Here is a 26203-nt window from a genome sequence, read left to right on the forward strand (position 1 = left end):
AGTGGACACTTAAAATAAATTTTTGCTTTCTCGCTCTGCCACTCGGCACGTTTATGCATAGAAAAAAAAAGAAGAAGCGAAATAAGAGCACTGGATATATAGGTCTGTCATTTTTAATAATATATATATAGCTTATGTATATATATTTACAGCAATACAAGCATCAGCAACAATAGCAGCACTTTTTTTTTGTCGCGCGCAGAAAAGAAAAAAACAAATAGAAACGATGGAAGAAAAAAAAATGTCCACTGGGAGTTGCGAGCTGGAAACATTTTCACTACACAGAGAGTTGAAGCCTCAAAGTCGAAACGGGCGAGTGCTTGCATGTACGTTGTTAATCTCTTCATATTCTTCCCGCAGTTCATTCCGCACACTGCAGGTGTCGCGGAGGGAAGGAACACTGTTCATATGCACGTTTACGTGCGCCACAAAAAAAAGTCACGGGTCGATGCGGAATGAAGGTGCGAGATCCACGAAGGACACGAGGGATGAGTCAAGGAAGGGAGGACCACGTGGTTTCTGTGTGTCCCTTGAGTGTCCTCGCTTGTTGTCTTCGCTGGCGTTGAGCAGCTCCGGGTCGCTGTGTGAGAAGATGTGAGACGCAGCAGTCTGCATTGTCCGTTCGACACTGCCACGTTCACGAAGTAGCGAGCCACAAATGAGGGCCGTGGAGAAAGCCAGTCGTCGACCACGCGAAAAAGTTCGTCCCGGGGCAGAACACTATATACGCACTTGCGTTTCCACCAACTATCCGATCTAGTGAGCCGACGTTTAAACGTTAATGAATGACGATTAAAACTGTCATACGTGCTAAAACCATACAATTTCGAAGGACAAAGTATTGAGGCACTTCGAAATAAATTGATCATCTGTGACGAAACACTCACGAGCATGGCGTGTCACCGAAGGCGACGTTTCGACAAGCGTACCTGCACACGCTCAAAGTTCGTACAACTGCAGCCTTGAAAGACAAGAGTCCACTTGACGAAACGTCGGCTGTGACACGCCACGTTCACGATTGTTTCAGCTCTTCAAGTTCCCATCTTTCTCTGAACATCTGCCTTTTTTGTATTAGCCACCTGAGGTTCCTTAAAGTGTGCTTAATCGGAGTACGTGAAAGGTTTTGCATTTTGCTCCAATCGAGACGCGACCGCCATGGTCAAGAACTGAATCTGCGTCCCGAGATTAGCAGTTCAGCAGTTAATAGCTGCCACGGTGGGTTATCTTCGAGTAATCACAGCTTTCATTGACAAGCTAATAGACACGCACACACGGGTTGACTTGAGTAGTGTGGCAATGACTGCGCAGATGTGCTGGATGCGTCGGTTGCGACACCGTTTTTTTCCCGGGATCTTTCCGATAAATATAATGCAACAAGGCTTTCAGATTACATGGCGGCAAATGAAAGGCAGTCACACGTACTATCCAGGTGATTTTGACATCAAATCAATAAATCTCAATGTTGGGCTTGCGCTTACGCATGCAGTCACCTTGTCCATTCATCCCCGCATTTTTCACAGAGCTAGTTATTGAAACAAAAAAATTGCAATGGTGTGCTCTGATTTTCCTGACGCCATATTTACATTCCAGAGATGATTTATCAATTAAGAACAACTACTATAAAAAGAGTCGTAAAACGGCACTAAAAAGGACACTACACAGTGATAAAAGAAATAAGAGAGATATAAAAAAGGACTAGTTTCGCTTGTCGTACGATCACGCGCAAACACTGCCCCGCGGAACGACTTCGGTCCTTCTCACCCCATCTTTAGCAGCCGCATGTTCTGTGCAGCCACAATGTGGCGGTCTTTTTGCGCGCACGACACCAGAACGAGGAGGCACCAGGTCACTCACGATTGCCGTCGCATTCATAGCGCATCGCGGTGGTCACATGCAGCTTTGTGCCACTTCTCCCCGTCTTGGCTTGACTGTTATCGACGCGTTCAGCTTGGGTTTCTTCAGTTCCAGCTTGAGTTTTGAAGACACGACGCTTGACGACGGGGCCAGCCTCACTGTCGCACTTCATTTCCGCAGCACAGTGACAGAAACGTACAGAGATTAAGCGTTCATCGCTGTTTCCGATTCATTAGATACGTTGAACTGAACGAGAACCGTGAAGGATACCTTCGCCTGCCCCCCAAAAGTTTTGTGTGAAACCAAATGTTTCCAAAATTTCATCCGAAAGTCAAACGCAAAAAAATGAAGTAATCATTTAACCCCACAGTAATCCCACAGTACGTACTCTAGGATCGCGAATAAGGTGACAGGAGAAATGCGGTCCCTTGAGCTGAACTACGGGCGTGGTGGCTCAGATCTATTAGCTCAGATATCCATAACCAGCAATGAGAGATCTAGCCAGCTTTGGAAGCTATTGAGAGACCGGGTCTATTTACTTAACGTGGCTCGAAATATAGAGCTAGACCACCAATTTGCAGTACACTTAATTAAGCTATCTCAAGCACGATGTCTGAGAAATTTCAGAGGAAATGCCCGCGTCTCGCAACACGTGGAGGCTGACTGTTAGCCGCAGAACAATGAATTATATACGGCACGCTTATAGTAGTTTTTGCAAGCGTGTAGCTTCTATATGTATGGTATGCTAACATCATTGCCTTAACAGCTCGTGGAACTTGAAAAATAAAAATAAAACGCTTAGTCACTCTGTTACCGTGACAGCCAGTGGTCGATGCATCTGGAAGACCAATTTGTCAAACAAAATTCGATATGTACTTTACGATTTGGCTATAATACTTGGCAAAGTAGGAATTTTAAATCTTGAGTAAGTGCTGATGATCAGATTAAGCTACCTGATCGCCTTTTTGCTGCCATGTTACTCGCTCTGTGCGGCACTTTCCAGCCTGAAGGTGGCTCATCGTGAGATCACGTAAATATGTTTTACATTTACTTTTGGGTGCTTTCTTGCTTGTCAACTGCAGCTTGCAGCAGTTCACGATAAAAAATAAACACATCTGAAGATTTTGTCATGAAAAAAAAAACAAAAAAACAAATGCAACTTGTTGGAAATAAAATGGAGAAAAAAATACTCGGAAAGCTTGGATCTCGCCGTTCTATTGATAACAAAGGCAGATACGCACCAATATTGCAGACAAGCAGATCGTTTCTTTTTGGAAAGTTAGCTTCTAACAGAGCGCGTCGGGAAATTCTAGGTTTAGCTGTATAGCGTCGCAAAAAACACATGTTTATGATGTCAACTAAACTGCTTAAAACTAACGTGCCACGTAGGACGAGGCGCATTGTACAAAGATAGCTGCCCCTACCTAAACGTCGGCAATACTTTCTGAGGCACTTTTTCTTGATTGTTCAACCTACCATCACAATGCGTTTTCATTCTTTGGCTTTCAGATCAACTCCAGTTCTATAGAAAATGCAGCATGCACCTTTGGTTCCGAATGAAACATATTGCACTGCTATTTCTTACGCTAGCACAAAAGTTATTTTTCTTGCCTCTTGCTTCAGTCGGATGCCATTATGAATGATGCGAGAGAGTTTTGTATGAAAGTACGCTGCTGAAACAAACGGCTGCGCGGATCGGCGCTAACAGCGTTAAATAAATTTCCGCGCCAACGGTAAAGCAGAAGGAGCATTTTCTACTCACTGGCTTGAAGTTGCGAAACTGCATTCCCGAATAGCAAACAACAAAATTTCAAAACATGCGAGAACTAGGCTTATTCGTGCGTCTTTGACGAACGAAACATAGTGCGCAAGCAATAACAGGGACCAGGTGGTCAAAATTTCTGGAGCCCTCCACTACGGCGTCTCTCATAATCATATGGTGGTTTTGGGACGTTAAATCCCACAAATCAATCAATCAATCAATCAATCAATCAATCAATCAATCAATCAATCAATCAATCAATCAATCAATCAATCAATCAATCAATCAATAACAGGGAGGAGAGCAGTGACGTCACTTCGAATTGCGAAGGTGTCCTTTCTGTCTCCATCGTTATTCGCAACAGCGCGCTGTTTTTTACAATCGTATAAGCGCATGCATTCTGTTGTGATTTTCAGAACTGCGTACTTTGAGCACATGAGAGACTTAATGACGTAGTAACGTCGCGTCACTCACATAATAACGCGACGTCCAGCATAGAGTGCACGTGCAGAACTTCCGGTCATGTGCAGCATGTGAGTGAAAAGCGGCGTTATTACGTACGCACTGCGCTCACAGTCGCTACGTACGCAGTACGTTATATAACACATCTAAAAACAAAAGCTAAATTTCTAACCGGGTAGAGGCAAAGTCATGACATCTTACGGGCTATGCCAGTGTTGACAGAACCCGATTCTCTAGATAAATGTACGGGATGGATATGGTAACACTTTAGTGCTCAAGACAAATGATATGAAGTGTCAAGCGCATAGACCATGTCCTCTTTTAGTTATCGCATATATTCTTTTTTGAATCGTAACTTTTTTGCTTGTACGGTCGTAGGCTGGCTTTCTGTGTGCATATCGTACGGGGTACCACTGTGAACGATCGTAATATATTGTGAGGCCGGCGAAGGCACCTTTCACGGCATTTCTCTTACCACGCGCCGAAATTTAGATTTAGCCAATGCAAGCTTCTGCTTTAAATTTTGACATTTGCCAATTGACGCTCTTGAAGATAAATTGTTGTCGGGTCGGCGTCCTGTGGTTCTAGCCGCTTGCCAGTGCCACTGTCTTGATACGACGTCACTTTATCAATATATGGCCGCTTCTTTCGTCGCTTTTGTAATCTTGAATTTCTCGCTTGCCTCTAGCTGCGTAAGTGTCCAGTCTATTGGCCACTGTGCCATCTGACTAGAGTATGGAGCGAAGGGTCTTCAGGATCCACCAACAGCAGAAGAGTCTTGCAATGTGGCCGCCGTCAACTGCAAGAAAGAAAGAAGCGACGAAACGGCATACTTAGTATAGCGACACACGGACGGCTAGAAACGTAATCTGTTTAGTAGTGATGTTACAACAGCAGCCGTTATCGATGCCCTGGCTCCCACCACCCTCGACGGTGTTCGTAACCGCTATCGAACGAAATATAATAATAATAATAATAATAATAATAATAATAATAATAATAATAATAATAATAATAATAATAATAATAATAATAATAATAATAATAATAAGAAGAAGAAGAAGAAAAGAAATTTGGCAGATCCCATGTACCTTAGAGAGAGAGAGAGAGAGAGAGCACAAGGAGAAAAGCAGGGAGGTTAACCAGGGCTGATCCCCGGTAGGCTACCCTGCACTGGGAAGGGGAGAGGGGGAAGGAAAGTTATAGAGGAGGAGAAGAAATCGATGTTATGTGAAGCATGCGCATGCAAGGTGTCTGTGTTGTAATTTTTTTATTGAGCGAAACGTTACGAAGTGGCACTAGAGGCATGCACGAAAGTGTCAAAACTACCCATGCACGTTCTCGCCGTTCCTGTGGCGCATAGCAGTGGCGCATACCCACTCCCGGGTATGTGCCACTGTTTTTGAATAGTGTTTGACGACGTACACGACGGGATTGTGACATTGCATTCATGACCAGCGAGTCGTATTCGTCAAATCTTTTTACCCTCCCATGCTAATTTTGGTTCAAACCAATTTAAGGGGGTCATTGCGAGAGCACCCAGACGTAAACGGCTAGATAGATGGACAGATAGATAGATGCTCAAAGTGTGTACAATACGCAAAGAAATGCTTCGAATTCAATATCCAGGATGCATTGGGATTCAAACCTGGGTTTCTGCGTCACCGCCCAGTTATTTGCGACTGGGAGCCAAGCTGCTGATTGAAACTTTTTTGCAAACACACCCTATCCAGGTTGCATATCTGAAAAGGTAATGTGATAATACGTGTAATGGAGCGTTTTAAGAGAGCAAAATTGCAACCAGTTGTCACACACTATGAACTCCGTAACAAGTTGGTTGTCGAACGCCCTCATTTCAATAAATAGGGCTCCATTCACCGCCGCCATCGTCCTCCTCCTCCTCATCATCATCATCGTCGTCAGTCATCATCATCATCATCACACAGCATCAGCAAAGTGCACCTAATGTCTAACAGATGTGTAGCTGGTACATTGTTTATCGACAAAATAACAAACAATGGCATAAAAGGTTCTTCCCTACTTGGCAAACATTGTGCTGATATACACTTGCGTAGTGGGTATCACGCAAGTTTACTTTTAGTAGTTTCCCCAAGAGTGTTTAATACCTGTGTCACACGGGCATGCAAGAAGTCTTTGACGTAAGTGGTCTTTTACAAAGTTGAAATACTTTTAAAGAGACCCTAAAATCAAATAACAATTCACGTGGGAGTGAAAGCTCAGTGTATGACAACGTCTAAAACGATGATATTATCAACAGCAGTGCTTTACTTACCGAGAAATTAAAGCGAACGCACGAGAACACATGCGTCGCAGTAGGACATTCTCAAAATTTTATTTTATTTAATGATTTATTCTATTTATAGCAATGAAAGTGATCCAGGTGACGTCAGAGTTACAGCCTACAACAAATCACTAGTAATTGAACTAGCTGCCCTTAACAAATAACCTCATACTCATCAAAAGACGTAGTATAATGCTGCTTGTTTGTTTCTGTTTGATTCACGAAAAAAAGAACCGCCGGACGTTATCAGGGGGAATGGGGCGAGTGGTTCAATAGTCAAATTTTCGCCTAGTTAAACAGGACAGGTCGTGCCATATAGTGGGGACCCGTTTAACCAAGCACGTCTACCATCTAGGAGCCAATGACAGAAAATTATTCAATGGCGGTTGTTGCTACTGTTGTCCCCACTACTTTCGTTCTGCTGCTACTAGCGTCGGCGACCGCGCTGTAAAGCCGGACAGCATTCTGCACAGCAGCAGTGACTTGAGACGTTCTGCTTGAGGCGGGTAAATTGAAGTGCGCTAACTCAATGCAGAAACTAAAACATAATTCTCTTCCAAAATACGCACTTCCTTGGTACAAAAGTAACACTACGAGGTCTCTAGACCGCTATTTCAACGATCACCGTCGACTTCATAGTTGCCTTTAGTGTTGCTTTAATGAAGAAGCGTTGCGGTGAGAACACACGGCACTAACGATTTCCTTTTAGTTTTTTTTTTCGTTCGAAGGCACTATTGAGAGCGTGACGCTAGCAGTTGAAAGAGAAGCAATGCAAATAACACGACGTATCTCGACATACAAATGTAAAGACTTGTTGTGTTGTTCGTTTCTTCAGATAAACTCAAGAGTAACAGATGAGGAAGCCCAAATGTGAAGGTTTGTCTCACTAGTCAAGGAAGCGATCGCATAACAAGCAACGTGTACAAGTCCGCCTGGCACAACATGTCACTTGAAATTCTCGATGCGTTCTAGCTGCTCACGAGAGTAGAAAAAGGCAATACTTATTAAAAGAATTCATTACACCATCGGCAGGATATGAAATTTGTTTCACGAAGAGCCCTGCTGACAGCCAAGTAAGAATTTGCTCTTTTTTTTTTTCACCAGTTTGACACTGTTGGCGCCCACTGGTTTCGAAGGTACTCATTCGGAGGCGTAAAAGAGGTCGACGAACTCTGTTCATGAAAAAAATCGCTGCTGAAAAAGAGTTTGCTCTCCGCTGTGTTTCTGCTGTTAGCATCTCCTTTTAAAAATAAGTCTGTTTGCTTAAACTACATTTAAGTGCCCGTGTGAGAGAGGTATAAAAAAGGTTCTAGGAAGGCTGCTCATCTAGCTTTCGTTGTGATTGCGCTGCGCGTTTCATGCAGGCGTGACGTTTTTTCTTGGTCATTGAATAATAGATTTCAAGACCTACATGTATAATGCACGGAACGGAATGCATCCATTGTTGAAAAACATGACGCTTGCCCACTTCAAGCCGCGTGCCTCTGCATTAAAGTCAGAAGCATACGACCCTGATTATCCTCTTAGATCGTATTAGATGATGTCGTGAAAATGACACTTGAGCCTTTGTTATAGATATTACACTCTCTTACTACGAAATAATATTCAAAAGAGGAGGCTACAAGCACCGCGTGAAACGCAATAAATTTTTTCTTTCATTGAAGTTGGAATACACAAATATCAACTTTTTTTCTTTCGTTGACATCTCTAAATCCTGGATTTGACAGACACATCCACGCCGTTTTTCAAAATCAACATCTCAGAATGTCTAAACCCACAGTAAAGATTTGGTCATAATTATACTTACTTCAGTACAAGCAAAAAAGTGGTAGAAATTCGATCTTGTCACGATGTAGATCTCCCACGTTTTGAATGCATATATGACGTCGGGGCCGATCACAGCGGGATAAACAGAAGTGAAATGTTAAGGGCGAGTTTCAATACGTGGAAATTCCGGAGCTAATACGACGCACTCGTAAGATGACGAGTGGGGAAGCCAGGAGAAACGCCTGCGGGCCTGCTGTGCCCGCCTAATGGTAATTATATGATAATTGTTGACGCTTTAAGCTATAAAACTACGTTATGATTATAAAATACGTTGTAGTAGAGGGCTCTGTAAGTTTTGACCATTTGATTTTCTTTAATGAGGAGCGAAATCTAAGAAATATAAGAAGCCTCTAACTTTGTGTCCCCATAGAAGTGTGTCAACACCATTCGGGATCTGATCCCACGACCTTCTGGTATGCGACCGATCACCATCAACATTTCACCACCGTGGCAGGCTACCCGCTAAATGAGGTTCATCGTAAAGGACTAGGTACAGTCAGGATGCCAGACCTATTTAGCTTAGTGTCGAGGTTATAACCAGGTATTTATCCGAGACCTGATTATGCGTCTACTTCTATATTCTGCTTCTAACTATACTCACGAGAAGAGATGGCCCGGTCAGCGGCGAATCTGAATCCGGACGACCGCTGGTGGGCTCCCTGGACGGTCTCCTCGGAGCTGAGCGCGACCACGCGCGACTGCGTGGCGGTGCACTTGAGCCGCAGCCCGTCGCTGTCGCTGAAGTGGCGCGCCTCGACGCGGAAGCGAAGACCCAGCACGGCAGCCTGCGTGCCATCCGCGTAGCGCACGTTCGGAAACCGCACCGCCTCCGGACCTTTCACCTGGCGCAGCAGAGAGGGTCAAGAGAAGTGTCGTTGATATACGGATGAGATTGCTGTTCATCTTAAAAAAACTGGGCGTGCGAGCACGAGCACAATACAGAAGTCAAGGCACCACACACGTTGTGGCCATCCGTACGTGGCGCGTCTAGTAGCTTAATACTCTGGAAGATGTATGCTATGGTGTCTGAATCATAGGTCACGTCCCATCCTAGTTTCCGCATACTATAATCTTTTTAATTCAACTGCACTGTAACCCATTTTTATGAAGGAAAGTTCATTGTTTCCATAAGACTTCAGTTTGCTAAGTTTTGGATACCCTCGAAAACGGACCGGACGGATGAAAGAAAAAAAATAATGAATTCGATAAGCACTGTTTATTGACAAACGGGTGTCGAATGCTGAAGGTTGGCGTGCCAAGAAGAAAAGTAGGAGGCAGGATGTCTCAGCAGAAAATGAAACATAGAATAGGAAGCTAGGGGATAAAACAGGCTAACATTTCCAGGGTTATCATTAAAAACCTTGTTTGGTCCCTCCACCATAGGAATAAGTAAAACTTGAAAGGAAAACGTATACCTATAGAATGAGGGAAATGTTTGGTGTACAGTGATATAGTATAGCTTTCGCAATGTCTACTGGTATTTGACGGCTGTAGTGCCACTTAACGTGGATGTACCCATGTTGATGCTTAGACATACATCTCAATCCCGACGACAAACAAACCCTTGTAGTCATTAGTGCTTGTGGTAGCTGCTCACGAAGATCATAGCCCTGGACACTGCTACATAAATAAACTAAAGCGGATGACACCTGACTACAATTGATGTTAACCCACCGTGACAGCTGTATCGTAGGAGTACATATGTAATGTTTGTAAAATTGGAAAGCCAGCACCGCAATGACAATTGGCGTTTCATAAACATTAGGGTCTATTTGAAGGGTAGTACCGAGACCTGGCAAGACTTTGTGGTAGAATACTTGATTTGCACGCAGAATGCTAGGTTTTGATTCCTGCTGAGACATTGACATTTATTATTTGCGTTCGTACGGTAAACGCTGCGGATATCAGCTTTTTTCTAATGATCAAGCGTAAAAATTACCCAGGCGTGTTCTTGCTATTTCTGGGTAGATATAAACTGTCAAACACCTGTGGCACATATCTGCGGTGGGTATGTGTTACTGTTTCTTGGAAAGTATTTGATGACGTACAAGACATGATTATGACAATATTCATGTCATGACCAGCGAGTCATATTTTACCCGTTTAGCCATTTTACCCTTCCAGACAAATTTTTGGTTCGGGTGATCAAGAGAGCATCGGAACGTAAGCGGATAACAGACAGACAGACAGACAGACAGACAGACAGACAGACAGACAGACAGACAGACAGACAGACAGACAGACAAACAGACAGACAGACAGACAGACAGACAGACAGACAGACAGACAGACAGACAAACAGACAGACAGACAGACAGACAGACAGACAGACGGACGGACGGACGGACGGACGGACGGACGGACGGACGGACGGACGGACGGACGGACGGACGGACGGACGGATAAAGTGCATACAGTACGCAAAGAAATGCTTCGCTTTTAATATATTTTATCGCTCGAGTAAAAAGTTTGCTTTGCCACACAATAAGGCAGCTTGTGGCAGAGCACGCTCTACAGGCACCATTGTCCCTTCTGGTTGAACATTCCCTTGCAGAACATACGGCGCTTACGAATTCGATACGAAAAACGACGCACCTATTCATTGACCATCTCTTTGAATGCGCGCTTTCTTAAGAGCAAATGCATGTCTAATACATTATGATCGGTACTGCGGTTGCGTATTAGAATCACGATCTCCGTCTCTATTGCGATTGGTGTCAGAAGGTGACGTGTTCGAATAAATGTCAGGTCACCGATTTATCAAAACAAGTTAAGTCAGTGCCTGTTGCCCGCAAATTTTATTTTAAGAGGAAAATCTCGTTCAGACTGGAGTAGGACGCAGCGCCACTCACTTCCGATGTAGCAATCCCGATTTTTTTAGCTCGCGCAAGCCTATCGTGCTCGGCCTGTTTTTTTTTTTACTTTGTCAAACAACTGGGACGCCAAGTAGCGCTACAGTGCCACAGAGAATTGCTGTGTGAACAATGTTTTATAAATGAACTCACCTCGTGATCGTTGACGAACCAACGCAGTTCGACCGGGTGCTCCGTAATGATGGACGTACAGTTGACATCGACATCGTCGCCAACTTCGTAGCGGGACTTTTCGCTGAGAATACGGGGGCTGTTAGACTCCTGAGGCGCTGTGGAATGAAGAGAAAAAAAAATCACTATTGTTACAGCTTTTTTATTAGCCAACAAAAGCATGGGAGTTCATGTTTAACATTGTGTTGTCTTGTAAGTAGTTGGCCTTTTACATTGATACACAAAACAAAGAAAGGAGATGCGGCTGCTTTACGATGATGGATACCAGTTCTTGCTTGGTCGATAAAGTATGAAAAAAAATTCCGCATTCGTCATGCCGACGTCGTACTCCTAAAGTTCTTGTTAAATCAGGCCCGAGAATATCTGCGATACGAAAGTACGGTACACGTACACAAATTTGTCGAGTGCCTTCAATCGAAAATGCGACCGGCTTCAAAGAGACGTTCGAGTGCTTATTTTTGTGTTTTGGCCCTCTTTTATTCAATCATCTTTCGTAAACTATATTAATTTGCTTGTTTTACGGTGAGAACGAATATTCAAGGCTGTTTTGTTACTGGTAAGCTCTGTTTCCAGAAAAAAAAAGCATGTTTCAGCAAGCGTTACCAAAAAAAAAGGTTATTGATTAATTGCGGTATCATCCGAAACAAGATTGTCTACGAGTAAATATTTACAGGTGATTCAGTACCTTAAAGCCTGCCATTCAGGGACTATTCCGAAGATTGACATTAATGTTGACTTGGTGGTAGTCCTGCTTATTTTCCGAAAGTCAGTAAATGCTGCCAAGCTCGCGCGTGAAAATGTTGAGCAAATTCAGTCGATTTGCCTTCCTATTTGGCAGCCAGCATAGACGGTCGAGGGCCTTTTATTTATATAATTATTTATATATAACACATACTTATTGACATAATTATTTAGTACCTACAGTGCCCGGAGTGGCATTACAGTGAAAAATAGGGAAGGGAAAGGGAGTGCAGAAAAAGAACAAACATAAAAGTTTTAGGTTTGCATGCAGATGTAGAAATGTGCAGTCAAGCTTTACATTTCTGTTCAAGCTGGCATATTGTTTCATATCGGAGTAGTAACGGGTGGCACAAATTACGAAAGAGATAAATGGAAAGACGAGACAGATAAAACTCTACAGTAGGCAGGATAGTGTCCTTGCAATCTGATGAAATGTACTTGTTTCTATGAAGTCTGGCTCACAATATCAAGCGTTAGTTATAAACCTCTATAAAAAACTGAGAGCTACAGCTGGCCTGCTAGCTCATCATTAGTCTATATGCATGACGTGATACTATATCCTTCATATGGCTAGGAGTCCTTGGCAGTGTACGCAGACACACACACACACACACACACACACACACACACACACACACACACACACACACACACACACACACACACACACACACACACACACACACACACACACACACACACACACACACACACACACACACACACACACACACACACACGCACACACACACACGCACACGCACACGCACACACACGCACACGCACGCACACGCACGCACACGCACGCACGCACGCACGCACGCACACGCGAATGCAAATTGCTATGGCAAGGTGGTCACACATCATAATGTGCGCGTCGTGTAAAAAAAAACATTTTACTGTGATATTTTCGCAGCGCTTTGCGTCTATGATGCACGTCGTACAACCTTTTTTTTTCTTTGGCCACGTGTACTTGCTCAAAAATGCTTGATAAATCAAGGTTTTTGAAATAAGTGACAAAGTAGACAACGTTAATATTCTGACAAATACTGACTGGGTAATAGACTCAGATAAATCTCTTAAAACGTTTGAAAAATGATCCCATCATGCCATTATCCTATTTTCTGCCCCCCTCCCCCCCCTGCGATTGTCCAGCTCTACTTAAGACAATGGGAACACAATTCGAGTGTTTTAGAATTGAGGATGGAAGAAGTTTGAAAATCTGGCATTTTGATAAAAACTGTGAGAAAATTCAAGGCTGAATCGAACATTCCATTCAACTGGTTGAAATCGATAGCACCCTTATGCAAGTTGGTCCGTTAACGTGCTGGCTTTGTGATGATGTAGCGATATAGCCTTCAAAAATGTTTGATTCTATTCATAATGCCTCATAAATATTAGATACTACGTTCACCGAACAGTGATGAATCGGTAACAATGAGAGCTTTATGCAGCATCAGACCCCTACTGAAATATGCTATATAATTGCATACAGAATCCGTATGCTTTCGAACAGGGATGAATCGATAACAATGAGAGCTTCATGCCGCATCATACACAAAATCAACCGGGGAAAGTGATATAAATTTTGTGCGAGTATATTGTAACACTTCCCTTGTGAAGTCTGTATTTTATTTACGCTCTGCTCGTTATGGTGTGCTCACTTACGTACATTTTAAGCTTCGAATTCAGAAACTAAAAGACGGTCGGCTTTTCAGTCGTTGTTATGCAGCAGCCACGCATTACGAAACCATCAGTTCATGGGTGTTAGGCAACTTCATACATACATACATACATACATACATACATACATACATACATACATACATACATACGCACACATGACGCAAGAACAGGTGAATGAGTGCAAAGCACAATAACGCATGCAAACCAAAGACATAAAAATATTCACAGATAGAGATAGGCAGCTACCAGTCAATAAAACACAAGAAAACAGGGGGACAAAAATTCGCCCCGTATCTACATGTTACACTGCAAACGTCGTCGAAAGACGATAGTCTTGCGTCTGATGAGAGTGAACAAAACGTTTATTCGGTGTTCTGAGCAAGAAAATATGTGAATGGTATTGGAGTGCCTCGAGCGTGCAGCGCAGGCGAACGAGCGCATCAAGTCACGTCACACGTGAGACATGAGTGCTATCTGGCAGTTATCTTGGAAAACGAAGTGCGCGGCGTGCGCGCCCTTCTCGGAGGTGTAGAACGCAAGGTGACGGGTAGGTGCCACCACCGTGTCGTCTTAGCAAAGCGTTGAACTAGCCTTTTCGTGCAAGCGTTGCATGATCAGCGCAACGTGATAAACGCTATGGTCCTTAGAATTACTTACTTATGTATGCTTTTTCTGGTAAAAGACACACATACAAAATATTGACGTGTTGTTATAGTGCCTCAGATGTGCGAATAAATAATTGCTTTATAATTGACAATTGCACAAGTATGAACGCTGAATCTTGAGCAATATTGGTGGGCGCTGCGAATGGGGGCAGCCGTATGGGCATCGTCTGGTGCCGTTTAGGGTATCATTAAGCGCGGACAAACAGACAAATGCACAGACAGACAAACAGACCAATATTTTTGCGTCGAAGGTACCCAGGAGAGACTATCGACTTTAATAACGTTAGCAACGTTACACAACCAGATTCCATTCACAAACCCACTTCCGAACACCACCAGACATTCGCCGACGCAGGACAAGCACGGTGGAGTCGAGCTACAGACAGTACACACTGAAGCAGACACTACTTATAACCACATGCAGCATTGTTAGTGCTTGTTGGTAGGCTAGTTAGATTTGATGCACGTCTTGTCCTCCGTTCCCGTCTGCGTACGCTTTTTTTGTTTCAAAGTGCGTGTGCCACGGCCTCTTGTCCGAAGCATGTGACATACCTCGTCCGCTGGGCGGTCCCTTGTCGCCGATGACGAGCTCTTCGCTGCTGCGTGAATGCGCCTGTGTGACGAACGACGTGCACTTGAAGCGGATCACGTCGCGTGACACGTGCTCGGGTCGCACCTCGAAGTGAAGCGTGGTGGAAGTGCTTTGCAGCCCGTTTTCGTGACGCGTCGTGCCTGCCCGGGTCTCGTACTTGGCAGGGACCTGCACCGAGTCAAGCAGGTCGACAGTCCACGGTTAGCTCCCCTTCGATACATTAAATATTTCGAGCAGGACGAACTCGAGTTGTTTACGTCTACATGCGATAGCGACGTTGCAATCATTGACGGGAGAGAATTTCTGTTATACCGGCAATAGCCATGGATAAGCAGCATTAGCAACTATTCAAGCATACTTGGCCAACAGTAACAATCATTTAGGCAGTGCTAACCCAAGTTAAGCAACATTTAATCAATAATATCTTCCACTTAGCCGACATTAGCATAGGGTAAACACAATTAGTATGCGCTCACAAGTGCTGAAAATATGCGAGCATATGTGGCAAGTGAGTACACCGTCACCAACCCACCCCAACCATGCACAAATAAAGCAAATAATTGATTCAGCGATATATGTGTAGAAGGGCGAGTGCATTCTCCTCTATAAAATAAAACGGTATTGTCAAATTAAATTTATTAGACTTACAGAAAAACGCTGAACAGGTAAACGGCCACTGTTGAACATTGAGAAGCACGGACTGCTGGGTGAGTTTGTAATTCATCTTAACTGAGGGGCGCGAGAAATTGAAGTACAAAAGAAAGACACCTGGACACAGTGCACTCTAGCTACTGATAATTTATTGGAACAAAGAGACATATATAGGCATTCACGGGACATCATCGCGTGTCATTTTTTTTTAATCACTCGTGTTGATGCTAGCGTCAGTTTTCGCGTTTGATGGGAAATCTCAGGCTTTGTCAGCGCTTGCACAATAAACATGTTCTCATCAATGATGGCCACGCAATGCATGCTCAATGAACTTTGTCTCGGATTGATACAGCACTGTAAAGTGTTAGTAAAGCACGTGTCACCTTTATTGCCAATATAAAATGTTTCCGTCCATTATCTGGCTGGTCTGTCTTTACGTCTGCCGATAAACCCGCACGTCAGAAAAGCATGCTTTATGTGAGCACCATCAATGAGAGTATTTCTTAAAAAAAACAAAAAAAAAACAATCGGCTGTAAGTAGCACTCTAAGCCGTGTCTTCCCTTGTGATTATTTTCTCGCGCCCTATAGCATGCGGCATATACCACGCCGAGTTCAAAGATTAGAGGGTATACTTTCTTTTTCGCCTGTACTACCCGTCTTACAAGTGCTACCATCTCGTTGCCACTTATGTGTTCAAAAGAAACGCGGAATGTCGGCACTAAGCGTTTAATTAGTCAGGATTTCGTATTTTCGGCCCCACGCTGCTATCACCACTCGCGCTGTCACAAACGCGAAAAAAAAGACGTAATGAAACCGGTTTATGGCACCCATTAGCCACGCAAGAAAAGACAGACAGGGCATGCGACTACATGGCGAAGCGGGGTAGGCGACAGTTTGCAACAGATATCTCTCGTACATCAACCAATCAAGATCATATTTCGCCCTGACGTCACGTGAACAAACAGCTGGCGTCCAGATATTGCGGCAAGGACGGGAAACGGCGGAAGAAAATAACGCGTTCGTTCTTAGTATTCTAGAATGTAGTTTAAGGGCCTTTTAGAGTCGATTATGAACGTACGCAAACTTACCCACCATGCAGTGAGTTCTACTAGTCTAAGGCTTTCACCTTAAAAATGAAGGTGTGGGAGGTGAGGTCAGCACCCCAGCGTGCTCACGCAAAGTGGGAGGTTTGTTTCTCGGCATCAGAAGGCTTGAATTTGCCTGCACGCATACGTCTCGTGAGAAAGTTGATACTGCGCGAGAAAAAACAAACAAAGCGAGACAGCGCTCTTATGGGCAGTGATTAGCGCTACACGCCAGGACACAATGAACACGCCAGAGATGCATGCCGCACTCTCTCCACGTCCTTCAAGTGCCATGCATCAAGACGGATTTTCGCCTCGGGGCATCGAGAACACCTCCTCCCGCACCGCGCCTTCTTCACTGTTCTCTACATCTCTCGTTAAGCGTGTTACCGCACCAAGGGTATATAGGAAGAAGACGACGAAGCGAACAAGAGGGTCGAACAAAAGTGCGCACTCCATGCATCGCCGCCATATACGAGAGGCACAAACCGCCGGCAGGAGTACGCTATGAGAAGAACGCCGACGGGTTTTTAATAATGTATCTCGTTTGCTATAAATTAATTACCCGGAATCTCGCCGGGCGCGCGGCCCACGCCCCTTTCGGGCCCGCCGTCCGCAACATTAAAGATAGCCCTCGAAGAAACCTCGGCGATGTCTTTCCGTCGCACCTGTGCTTCCCCGACGGCCCTGATTAATTATCGAGCGCTTCTTGTTGACCGCTCTGCGTAACCTCGGTGACAGGCTCGCGTATGCACGCAGCCCGTCTACCCTCAGGTGTGATAGGAGCGCGGCTGCCGCACGGCATATAACCCCAAAACAACGGGCGCGAACGTGGACTGCGCATAGTACGAGGAGAGAATCGTATTTGTGCGGGACGGTGGATGCTTTTCGTAAGAAAGTGCAGCCTGCGACAGCTGTTTGTAAATGGACACGATTCAACGTACATGCGCGCCATAAACGCAAAACGTACCCAGTGGGGTAATGAACGCGTGCGTGCGTGCTTGTGCATACAGGTTACAGCATACACAGCTGTAGTGGAACACTATCGGCTCAATAGGCGACTGATGGTTTGAGCGGTGAAATCACAACATGCGCCTCTCCTGCTTCTAGGCCACGCCAGTAACGAGTGGTATGCAGGATACATCTTTCAAAGCGACGACAGGCGGGAAGGGTAGCCAGTGCTAAATCCGGAACTTATATGGCGGCTTTTTATACCACTCAGGTCACCGGACGCCTGCGCTAATCTTTTACCGCTGCAGCTCCTGCAGCGGGCCCCACGATGCCGTGTTCGTTTGAGAGCAACAACACGCGACGGCATAAACAACCTCTAACGTCAGTGTATGACAGTGAAAAAGGCCGGCCATATACAAAGCACCGTTATCACTAGGGGAGTTGCATGACGAATGCGTATCAACTCGCTCGAAAGATCCGGTAGGCGTGTGCGATGTGCTACAGTGCACGGTTTCGGTGATACAAAGTGTGGGGGCTCGCCGGAGCATTCACAACCACGTTATGTTACTGCCCTTTGTCCCATCATATACTCGCGGTGTTTGCGTGAATGAGCGGGGTGTACGTTGTCGCAAGGAGAGAGAAGGAGAGAGGGTGATGTGAAAGGGGAATATCTCGGAGCCCCCTGTGTTTCCTGCCGGGCCTGCGCTTTGCCGCGTGGTGCGGAGACACGGCAAGCATGTGCGGCGAGGATGACATAGCCGACAACCATTAGTCCGAGCAAGGTAAAGGGTGGGGGGGGGGGGGCGAAGCGTTGGCAGGGGCGCATACGCAGCTTGCACAGCCGAGCAGCGGCGATCGGCGACCACACCCAAAACGCCGAACAAAGCCGACGGCAGCAGCTCGCCAGCACCTGGCCCCGCCACCGACGCCCCTTCTGGCCGTTTTGTTGGGAAGGGCTTAGCGCTGTCACTCGTAATTCAAGGCGAGTGTTACGGCCAAAGCAGCTGGAAGGGGCGGCAGCCTGCAGTGGGCGTACCGGACGGAGGCTGTCGAAGGCAACTCAGCGTGCCGCCACGACAGCGGGCTTAGCGGGGAGAGAGCGTCGGGACGGCTCGTGAAGGTGACTGTGGGGCCATATTGATGCATATTCATGGGGGAATGCACGGTGCGAACAATTGTAGCAGGGAACGGTCAGGCTTCAGTACGGCGCAGTACATTCGCCTTCACTCCGTTGCTTTTCCATGTTCTAATTTACTCATTAGTTTATTTATTTGCTTCACTTCAGCTAGTGTGAGTACACAACAATATGGTGTTCAATGAAGAGAAAGGATTGATTGATTGATATGTGGATTTTAACGTCTCAAAACCACCATATGATTATGAGAGACGCCGTAGTGGAGGGCTCCGGAAATTTCGACCACCTGGGGTTCTTTAACGTGCACCCAAATCTGAGTACACGGGCCTTTCCGCCTCCATCGGAAATGCAGCCACCGCAGCCGGGATTTGAACCCACGACCTGCGGGTCAGCAGCCGAGTACCTTAGCCACTAGACCACCGCGGCGGGGCAATGACGAGAAAGGAGAAGAGGTTAGCCCTGAGAGCATGTTACTCCTTTCAGCGGTAGAGGAAAAAAAAGAGAAACATGACAGGTGGCTATAGTGTAGTACAAATCACTCACCATAAAACACGCAGCAAATACGATCACGAAACCACGGTGTGCATAGCGCGTTTAGTAAAAGTAGTGGAAAGTAGGAAGAGAAATGTTTATTGTAGGAGAATGAAACAAAAGATGCCGACAGATGAGACAGCTTTCAAACCACGGAGCAAGTGTCCGCACGTCTGCAACTTCCATCGAGCGAGAGAGAAGATCTCCGAACACGCGTATAGATGCGTGAGCTTGCATTACAGCAAGTGAGCGCATCTCGTCAGACCTGCAAACATACGGCTTATCTCAGCCCACGTTACCTCAAGCGACGCGTTTATCTTACTGCCACTGTTTACGGTGTTCTTCTTCAAGACAATCGCACAGCTTACGCTCACACGAAGTTGGTCTAACGTCAATTTTTTTTTTGCTTTGGGGCCCACGTTAAAGTATGGTGAAAGCCGGGATGCGTTTCTTTTGCCAACAGCGCATTGTATCCCCCATGTGAAGGCCTGGTTGGCGTCATGCTGGCTCGTTACTGGAATCAGACATGCGGGCTTAATCTCGTGGAGTCCACTGCAGTCGCAACAAGAAGAGCAGCTTCGCGTCGTTAGCGCGCACGGAGTGTCCACCCGACAGAGTCCATTTCGCAACCACACGCCGACGCACCAGCTGACGAGCCAGGCAGTGCCCAAGAATAAAAAAAAAAAGACGAAAAACGAAGACGAGTGCGTCCTCACCGAATCCATTGTTATCATGCTAGAAATCGCTTTTCTGTATAGTGTAGCTATTACTTGCGTTTCTATGTGTTCTTCGTGAGAAGACTGGACTATGACTGTGTGTGCGCGCCTGTGCTGCCGAATGTGCTGTGTTTATCTCTCTTCCCTCTCTCTCTCTCTCTCTCTCTCTCTCTCTCTCTCTCTCTCTCTCTCTCTCTCTCTCATCTCCCCTATCCCCCTCCCATGCGCAGGGTAGCAAACCGGCTGCCTATAGGCTGGTTAACCTCCCTGCCGTTCCTTTTCTACTATTTTTCTTTTCCTTCCTTTGTGTTCTTTGTGACATCCAAAACATGCGGATGGCAAAGTTCAACTTGACATTTACCTCGGCTTTGCATTGAAGCTGTACACCTACTTTAGTTAATCTTAACCGTTATTCCTATATTATGCTAAACTCGAGAGCACAGGTCTGGTTTCCGGCCACGGTGGCAGCATTTCGATAGGGGCGAAATGTGAAAAACGTTCATGAGCTTAAGTTCAGGTGCAAGTTAAAGAACAATTGGTCGTCAGAATTATTCCTTAATCGATATGCTTATTATGCATGCCTCATAATCACATCGTGGCTTTGGCATATTAAACGGCAGAGATGATCATATTACATTATTCGTATGTTCATTCTAAATTAAAGATAGGCCAGCGAACTGAAGTCAGCTACTGGCTAAGCTGGGAATTTGCTGGTATATGTTTGAATCTATAGAAGTTGAAAATTATAGTATTGAAATAGAGAAACAATGCAACACATGTGTTGCTATGAGCTGCACGGTTTGCACAATAAGAACCACTCGTTAGACACAACTAAATGTACAATAAATTGAATAATTGATTGTAATAATTGGTGTTGCTTCAATGAATGGAAGCCGGAACCCACTTACGGCGTTGTTGTTGACGAACCACTTGAGCGTAGCGATGGGTTTGGAAGGTCGGGAGAAGCAGGTGATGTTTACTTGGTCCCCCACCTGGTAACGGGGCTGGAAGCCTTCCATCACTGGTCCCTCCTCTGGCAGGACTGCGAGACGAAAGCAGAAATGATCAATGAAGAAATGATCAATGAAGCTGTTTCGGCATGGCATCAAAAAGTGGCCAAGTCAAGAACGTTCGAAAATGATTGTTTATGACGGCACTTAAAGCGCCGAGTATACGGACGGTCTCGTCTTTAGGCGAAGCTTTTCATGACTCGCTGACTTTGGCATCGCGCGCAAATCAAAGCCACTTCCACGCCCGTGCAACTTGAGTAAGTAGCAGCGATGGTAAGCAAGCGTTATCATGTGGCGAGAGCAGATTGAGTTCATTCCTCATCTTCTTTCATTCCTCAATTCTTCCTTTCTACATTGTACTCGCTCCTTTCATTCCTCTTTGTCCACGCATCCCTCCTCCTCCCTCTCATTCCTCTTTCCCACTCCTTGTTTAACTGTGACTATGCTATGCATCATCATCATCATCAGCCTGACTACGTCCACTGCAGGACAAAGGCCTCTCCCATGTTCCGCCAGTTAACCCGGTCCTGTGCTTGCTGCTGCCAATTTATACCCGCAAACTTCTTAATCTCATCTGCCCACCTAACCTTCTGTCTCCCCCTAACCCGCTTCCCCTCTCTGGGAATCCAGTCAGTTACCCTTAATGACCAGCGGTTATCCTGTCTACGCGCTACATGCCCTGCCCATGTCCATTTCTTCTTCTTGGTTTCAGCTATGATATCCTTAACCCCCGTTTGTTCCCTAATCCACTCTGCTCTCTTCTTGTCTCTTAAGGTTACACCTACCATTTTTTTTCCATTGCTCGCTGCGTCGTCCTCAATTTAAGCTGAACCCTCTTTGTAAGTCTCCAGTCTTCTGCTCCGTAGCTAAGTACCGGCAAGATACAGCTGTTATATACCTTCCTCTTGAGGGATAGTGGCAATCTACCTGTCATAATTTGAGAATGCTTGCCGAAAGGGCTCCACCACATTCTTATTCTTCTAGTTACTTCAATCTCGTGGTTCGACTCTGCGGTTATTACCTGCCCTAAGTAGACATAGTCTTTCACAACTTCAAGTGCACTATTACCTATCTCAAGGCGCTGCTCCTTGCCGAGGTTGTTGTACATTACTTTCGTTTTCTGCAGATTAATTTTAAGACCCACCTTTCTGCTCTCCTTGTCTAACTCCGTAATCATGAGTTGCAATTCGTCCGCCGAGTTACTCAGCAATGCAATGTCATCGGCGAAGCGCAGGTTACTAAAGTATTCTCCATTGACTCTTATCCCTAACTGTTCCCATTCTAGGCTTCTGAAAACCTTCTGTAAGCACGCGGTAAATAGCATTGGGGAAATTGTGTCCCCCTGCCTTACACCCTTCTTGACTGGTATTCTGTTGCTTTCTTTATGAAGCACTATGGTAGCAGTTGATCCCCTGTAGATTGCTTCCAGAATGTTCATATATACTTCATCTACGCCCTGATTCCGCAGTGTTTGCATGACGGATGATATTTCTATTGAATCAAACGCCTTCTCGTAATCTATGAAGGCTATGTATAGTGGTTGGTTATACTCTGAGCATTTCTCTATTACCTGATTGATAGTATGAATGTGGTCAATTGTTGAGTAGCCTGTTCGAAATCCTGCTTGTTCCTTTGGTTGATTGAATTCTAATGTTTTCTTTACTCTGTTAGCAATTACCTTTGTAAATAGCTTGTATACTACAGAGAGCAAGCTGATCGGCCTGTAATTCTTCAAGTTCTTGTCATCTCCTTTCTTATGTATTAAGATGATGTTAGCGTTCTTCCAAGACTCTGGTACTCTTCCCGTCAGGAGACACCTCGTAAACAGGGTGGCTAGTTTTTCTAACACAATCTGTCCTCCATCTTTCAGCAGATCTGATGTTACCTGATCCTCACCAGCAGCTTTGCCCCTTTGCATGCTCTCCAAAGCTTTTCTGACTTCTTCTATCATTACTGGTGGGGTGTAATCTTGGTTACTGCTAGTTCTTATAGTATTAAGGTCGTGGTTGTCTCGGCTACTGTACAGATCTCTGTAAAACTCCTCCGCTATTTTAACTATCCTATCCATATTGGTAGTTATTTTGCCTTCTTTGTCCCTTGGTGCATACATCCGTTTTGCCTATCCCAAGTTTCCTCTTCAATGCTTTGAAACTTCCTCCGTTTTTCAGAGCGTGTTCAATTCTCTCCATGTTATTTATACCTTCTATATCGCATACCTTACGTCTATTAATCAACTTCGAAAGCTCTGCCAGTTCTATTTTGTCTGTTGTACTTGACACTTTCATGATTTGACGCTTCTTAATTAGGTTCTTCGTTTCCTGGGAAAGCTTGCCAGTGTCCTGTCTAACTACCCTGCCTCCAACTTCCACTGCACACTCCGTAATGATACTCGTCAGATTATCATTCATTGTATCTACGCTAAGGTTGGTTTCCTCACTAAGAGCCGAGTACCTGTTCTGCAGCGACACTCTGAATTCCTGTACTTTCCCTCTCAGTGCTAGCTGATTGATTGGCTTCTTGCGTATCAGTTTCTGTCGTTCCTTCTTCAAGTCTAGGCGAATTCGAGACCGATTCTATGGTCACTGCATCGTACCTTGCCAATCACTTCCACATCCTGCACGATTCCAGGGTGTGCACTCATTATAAAGTCTATTTCGTTCTTATTTTCGCCATTAGGGCTCCTCCATGTCCACTTGCGGTTTTCTCGTTTTCGGTAGAAGGTATTCAAAATCCGTAAATTATTGCGTTCTGCGAATTCTACTAGTAGCTCTCCTCTGGCGTTTCTAGTACCGATGCCATAATCTCCTACTGCCTGGTCTCCAGCCTGCTTCTTCCCTACCTTTGCATTAAAGTCGCCCATCACTATAGTATACTGTGTTTTTACCTTACTCATTGCCGATTCCACGTCTTCATAGAAGCTTTCAACTGAAGCGTCATCATGGCTGGATGTAGGCGCGTAAGCCTGTACTACCTTCATTTTGTATCTTTTATTCAGTTTAATTACGATACCTACCACCCTTTCATTAATGCTATAGTATTCCTCTATGTTGCCAGCTATGCTTCTGTGAATTAGGAACCCCACTCCCAGTTCTCTTCTGTCTGCCAAGCCCCTGTAGCAAAGCACGTGCCCATTCTGTAGCACCGTATAGGCCTCATCTGTCCTCCTAACCTCACTGAGCCCTATTATATCCCATTTAACACCCTCTAGCTCCTCGAATAGTACAGCTAGACTTCCCTCACTAGATAAGGTTCTAGCGTTACACCTTGCCAAGTTCAGGTTCCAATGGCGGCCTGTCCGGATCCAGAGATTCTTAGCACCCTCTGCTGCGTGGCAGATCTGACCGCCGCCGTGGTCAGTTGCTTCGCAGCTGCTGGGGACTGAGGGCCGTGAGTTATTTGACGTAAGCATGTGGGAGGTAGTGGCCAGATACTGCACCAGGGTGGCCAATCCTTCTCTGGTGAGGGAGTGCGTTCTCGGCGGTGTTTTTGCCGATGAGGCCGCACCCCAGACCTCTTAATGCAGTTCCATCAACACGCGGATTTTTTTATTTTTTTTAATCCGGTTGGGAACTGCGCGGTACCGGGATTTGAGCCACGGACCTCTTGCATGCGAGGTGGATGCTCTAACCACTACGCCATCGCCGCAGCCCCTATGCTATGCAATAGGGGCTTATTGACACGTGCCCCGTGGTGGCTGGGTGGGTGTAAAACATTATTGTTGTCCGGCAAGACGCACGTTGGTGAACAGTGGGTGACTCCCACATCGGGACTACCAGACCAAGCCTGCATGTCAACCCATCCACGGGCCTGCTGGACGGCCCATAGTTGGTCGCCCACGGAATTGCTGCACCCTTCAACGACTCCGCTGTTTAGAAGCCGGAGCCTTGAAGCGCAGATGAATGTTCCCTCGAAGCTGCGTCGGTCACATGCGTATTTGTACGCACCGTTTATATAAAATACAGCTGATGCTTTTCCTATCGTGACCATGTCAGTGATTAGCCGTATCTGGTGTGGCAGTTTGATAATTTATCGAGGTCACTCGTAACCTGACGTTGTCACACTTCATAGGTGCCTGCATCTGAACTCACGAGCGTCGTCGGTGCCTGCAGAAACCGAAGTGTTGCGCTGCTGATTAAGTGGGTGAGGGTCCCATTTCCAGCTTGGTGGAAAGAATAAGCTAGGAGTGACCATTTACTAGTCGTTATAAATAAATAAATAAATAAATAAATAAATAAATAAATAAATAAATAAATAAATAAATAAATAAATAACTTTCATAAATAAATAAATAAATAAATAAATAAATAAATAAATAAATAAATAAATAAAAGTGGTGTTCAGGCCAGAATAACATGATAATTATGGGGTTTAATGTCCCAAAACCACGATATGTTCAAGAGAGGCACCGTAGTGAAGGGCTTCGAAAATTTTGACCACCTTGTGTTTTTTAACGCGCACCCTAAATTCAAGCAATCGGGTTGCAAGCACTTTCGTCTCTGTCGGAAATGCAGCCGCCACGGCTGGGATTCGGTCCCCGGGTCAGCAGTCGAGAAACTCTATGTATTGGTTGGTTGTGACTGTGCCATAGCTAGGAATCGGGCGCTTAATTCAACGTAAGCTTACATAGATTCGTTCTATTTCGATCTTCGCTTTCTTTCCCGTATTTTCCATCAGTATAATTATAGCGGTTATACTGGGGCACACAGCTGCGAAAAGCTTCACCTGCACCAATTTTTCTACAGGGTAAGTATACAGACGAGCGTGATTTGAAGGTTATCGCATGAACGTCGAGCGAGGCCCCGGAAACTGAGCGTTATTTTTGTTTTCAGAGAAAACGTGCGCTCGTACCGGTTGCCGGGCGTGCCAAGATCTGTTTGAACAAAGTGATGTTAACATGGACGTGCACATTTATTGTCTTCCACCTGTTTTAAGAAATTAAGAAACTTGATTGAACTGTAAATGGTTTATCTTTTGTTTATTTCTTTTTATTCCTTACTTTGTGAATTTAGAATCGAGCAAACTACGGGAAGACTTGTCTCAACGTTACTAGAATGGGTTTGTGTAGCGCTTGCCTCCTCCGCTCTCCCTTGCGATTTGCTCAACGATATCACATGTTGGATCGCGCTCGCTTGTCTCACTCGGTTAGCGTGACAAGCACGAAGAAAGGGAAACTGTCCAAGAGCGGACA

At 45.2% G+C, this 26203-nt stretch overlaps 1 protein-coding gene across 1 annotated transcript in view; it reads right to left on the reverse strand.

The window, feature by feature from the left end:
- Positions 1–4660: 4660 nt before the first annotated feature.
- Positions 4661–26203, reverse strand: part of LOC142817637 (cell adhesion molecule 4-like) — a 324540-nt gene continuing 302997 nt past the window's right edge. The window contains exons 4-8 of the mRNA XM_075894703.1: positions 20914–21047; positions 14896–15103; positions 11213–11349; positions 8809–9049; positions 4661–4877 (exon numbers count right to left, since the gene is read on the reverse strand). Of these exons, the coding sequence (XP_075750818.1) occupies positions 4807–4877; positions 8809–9049; positions 11213–11349; positions 14896–15103; positions 20914–21047 (791 nt within the window). The 3' untranslated portion in view covers positions 4661–4806. The remainder of the gene's footprint in view (positions 4878–8808; positions 9050–11212; positions 11350–14895; positions 15104–20913; positions 21048–26203) is intronic.

The sequence above is a fragment of the Rhipicephalus microplus genome, chromosome 1, assembly GCF_043290135.1.
Source record: "Rhipicephalus microplus isolate Deutch F79 chromosome 1, USDA_Rmic, whole genome shotgun sequence".
NCBI lineage: Eukaryota > Metazoa > Arthropoda > Arachnida > Ixodida > Ixodidae > Rhipicephalus > Rhipicephalus microplus.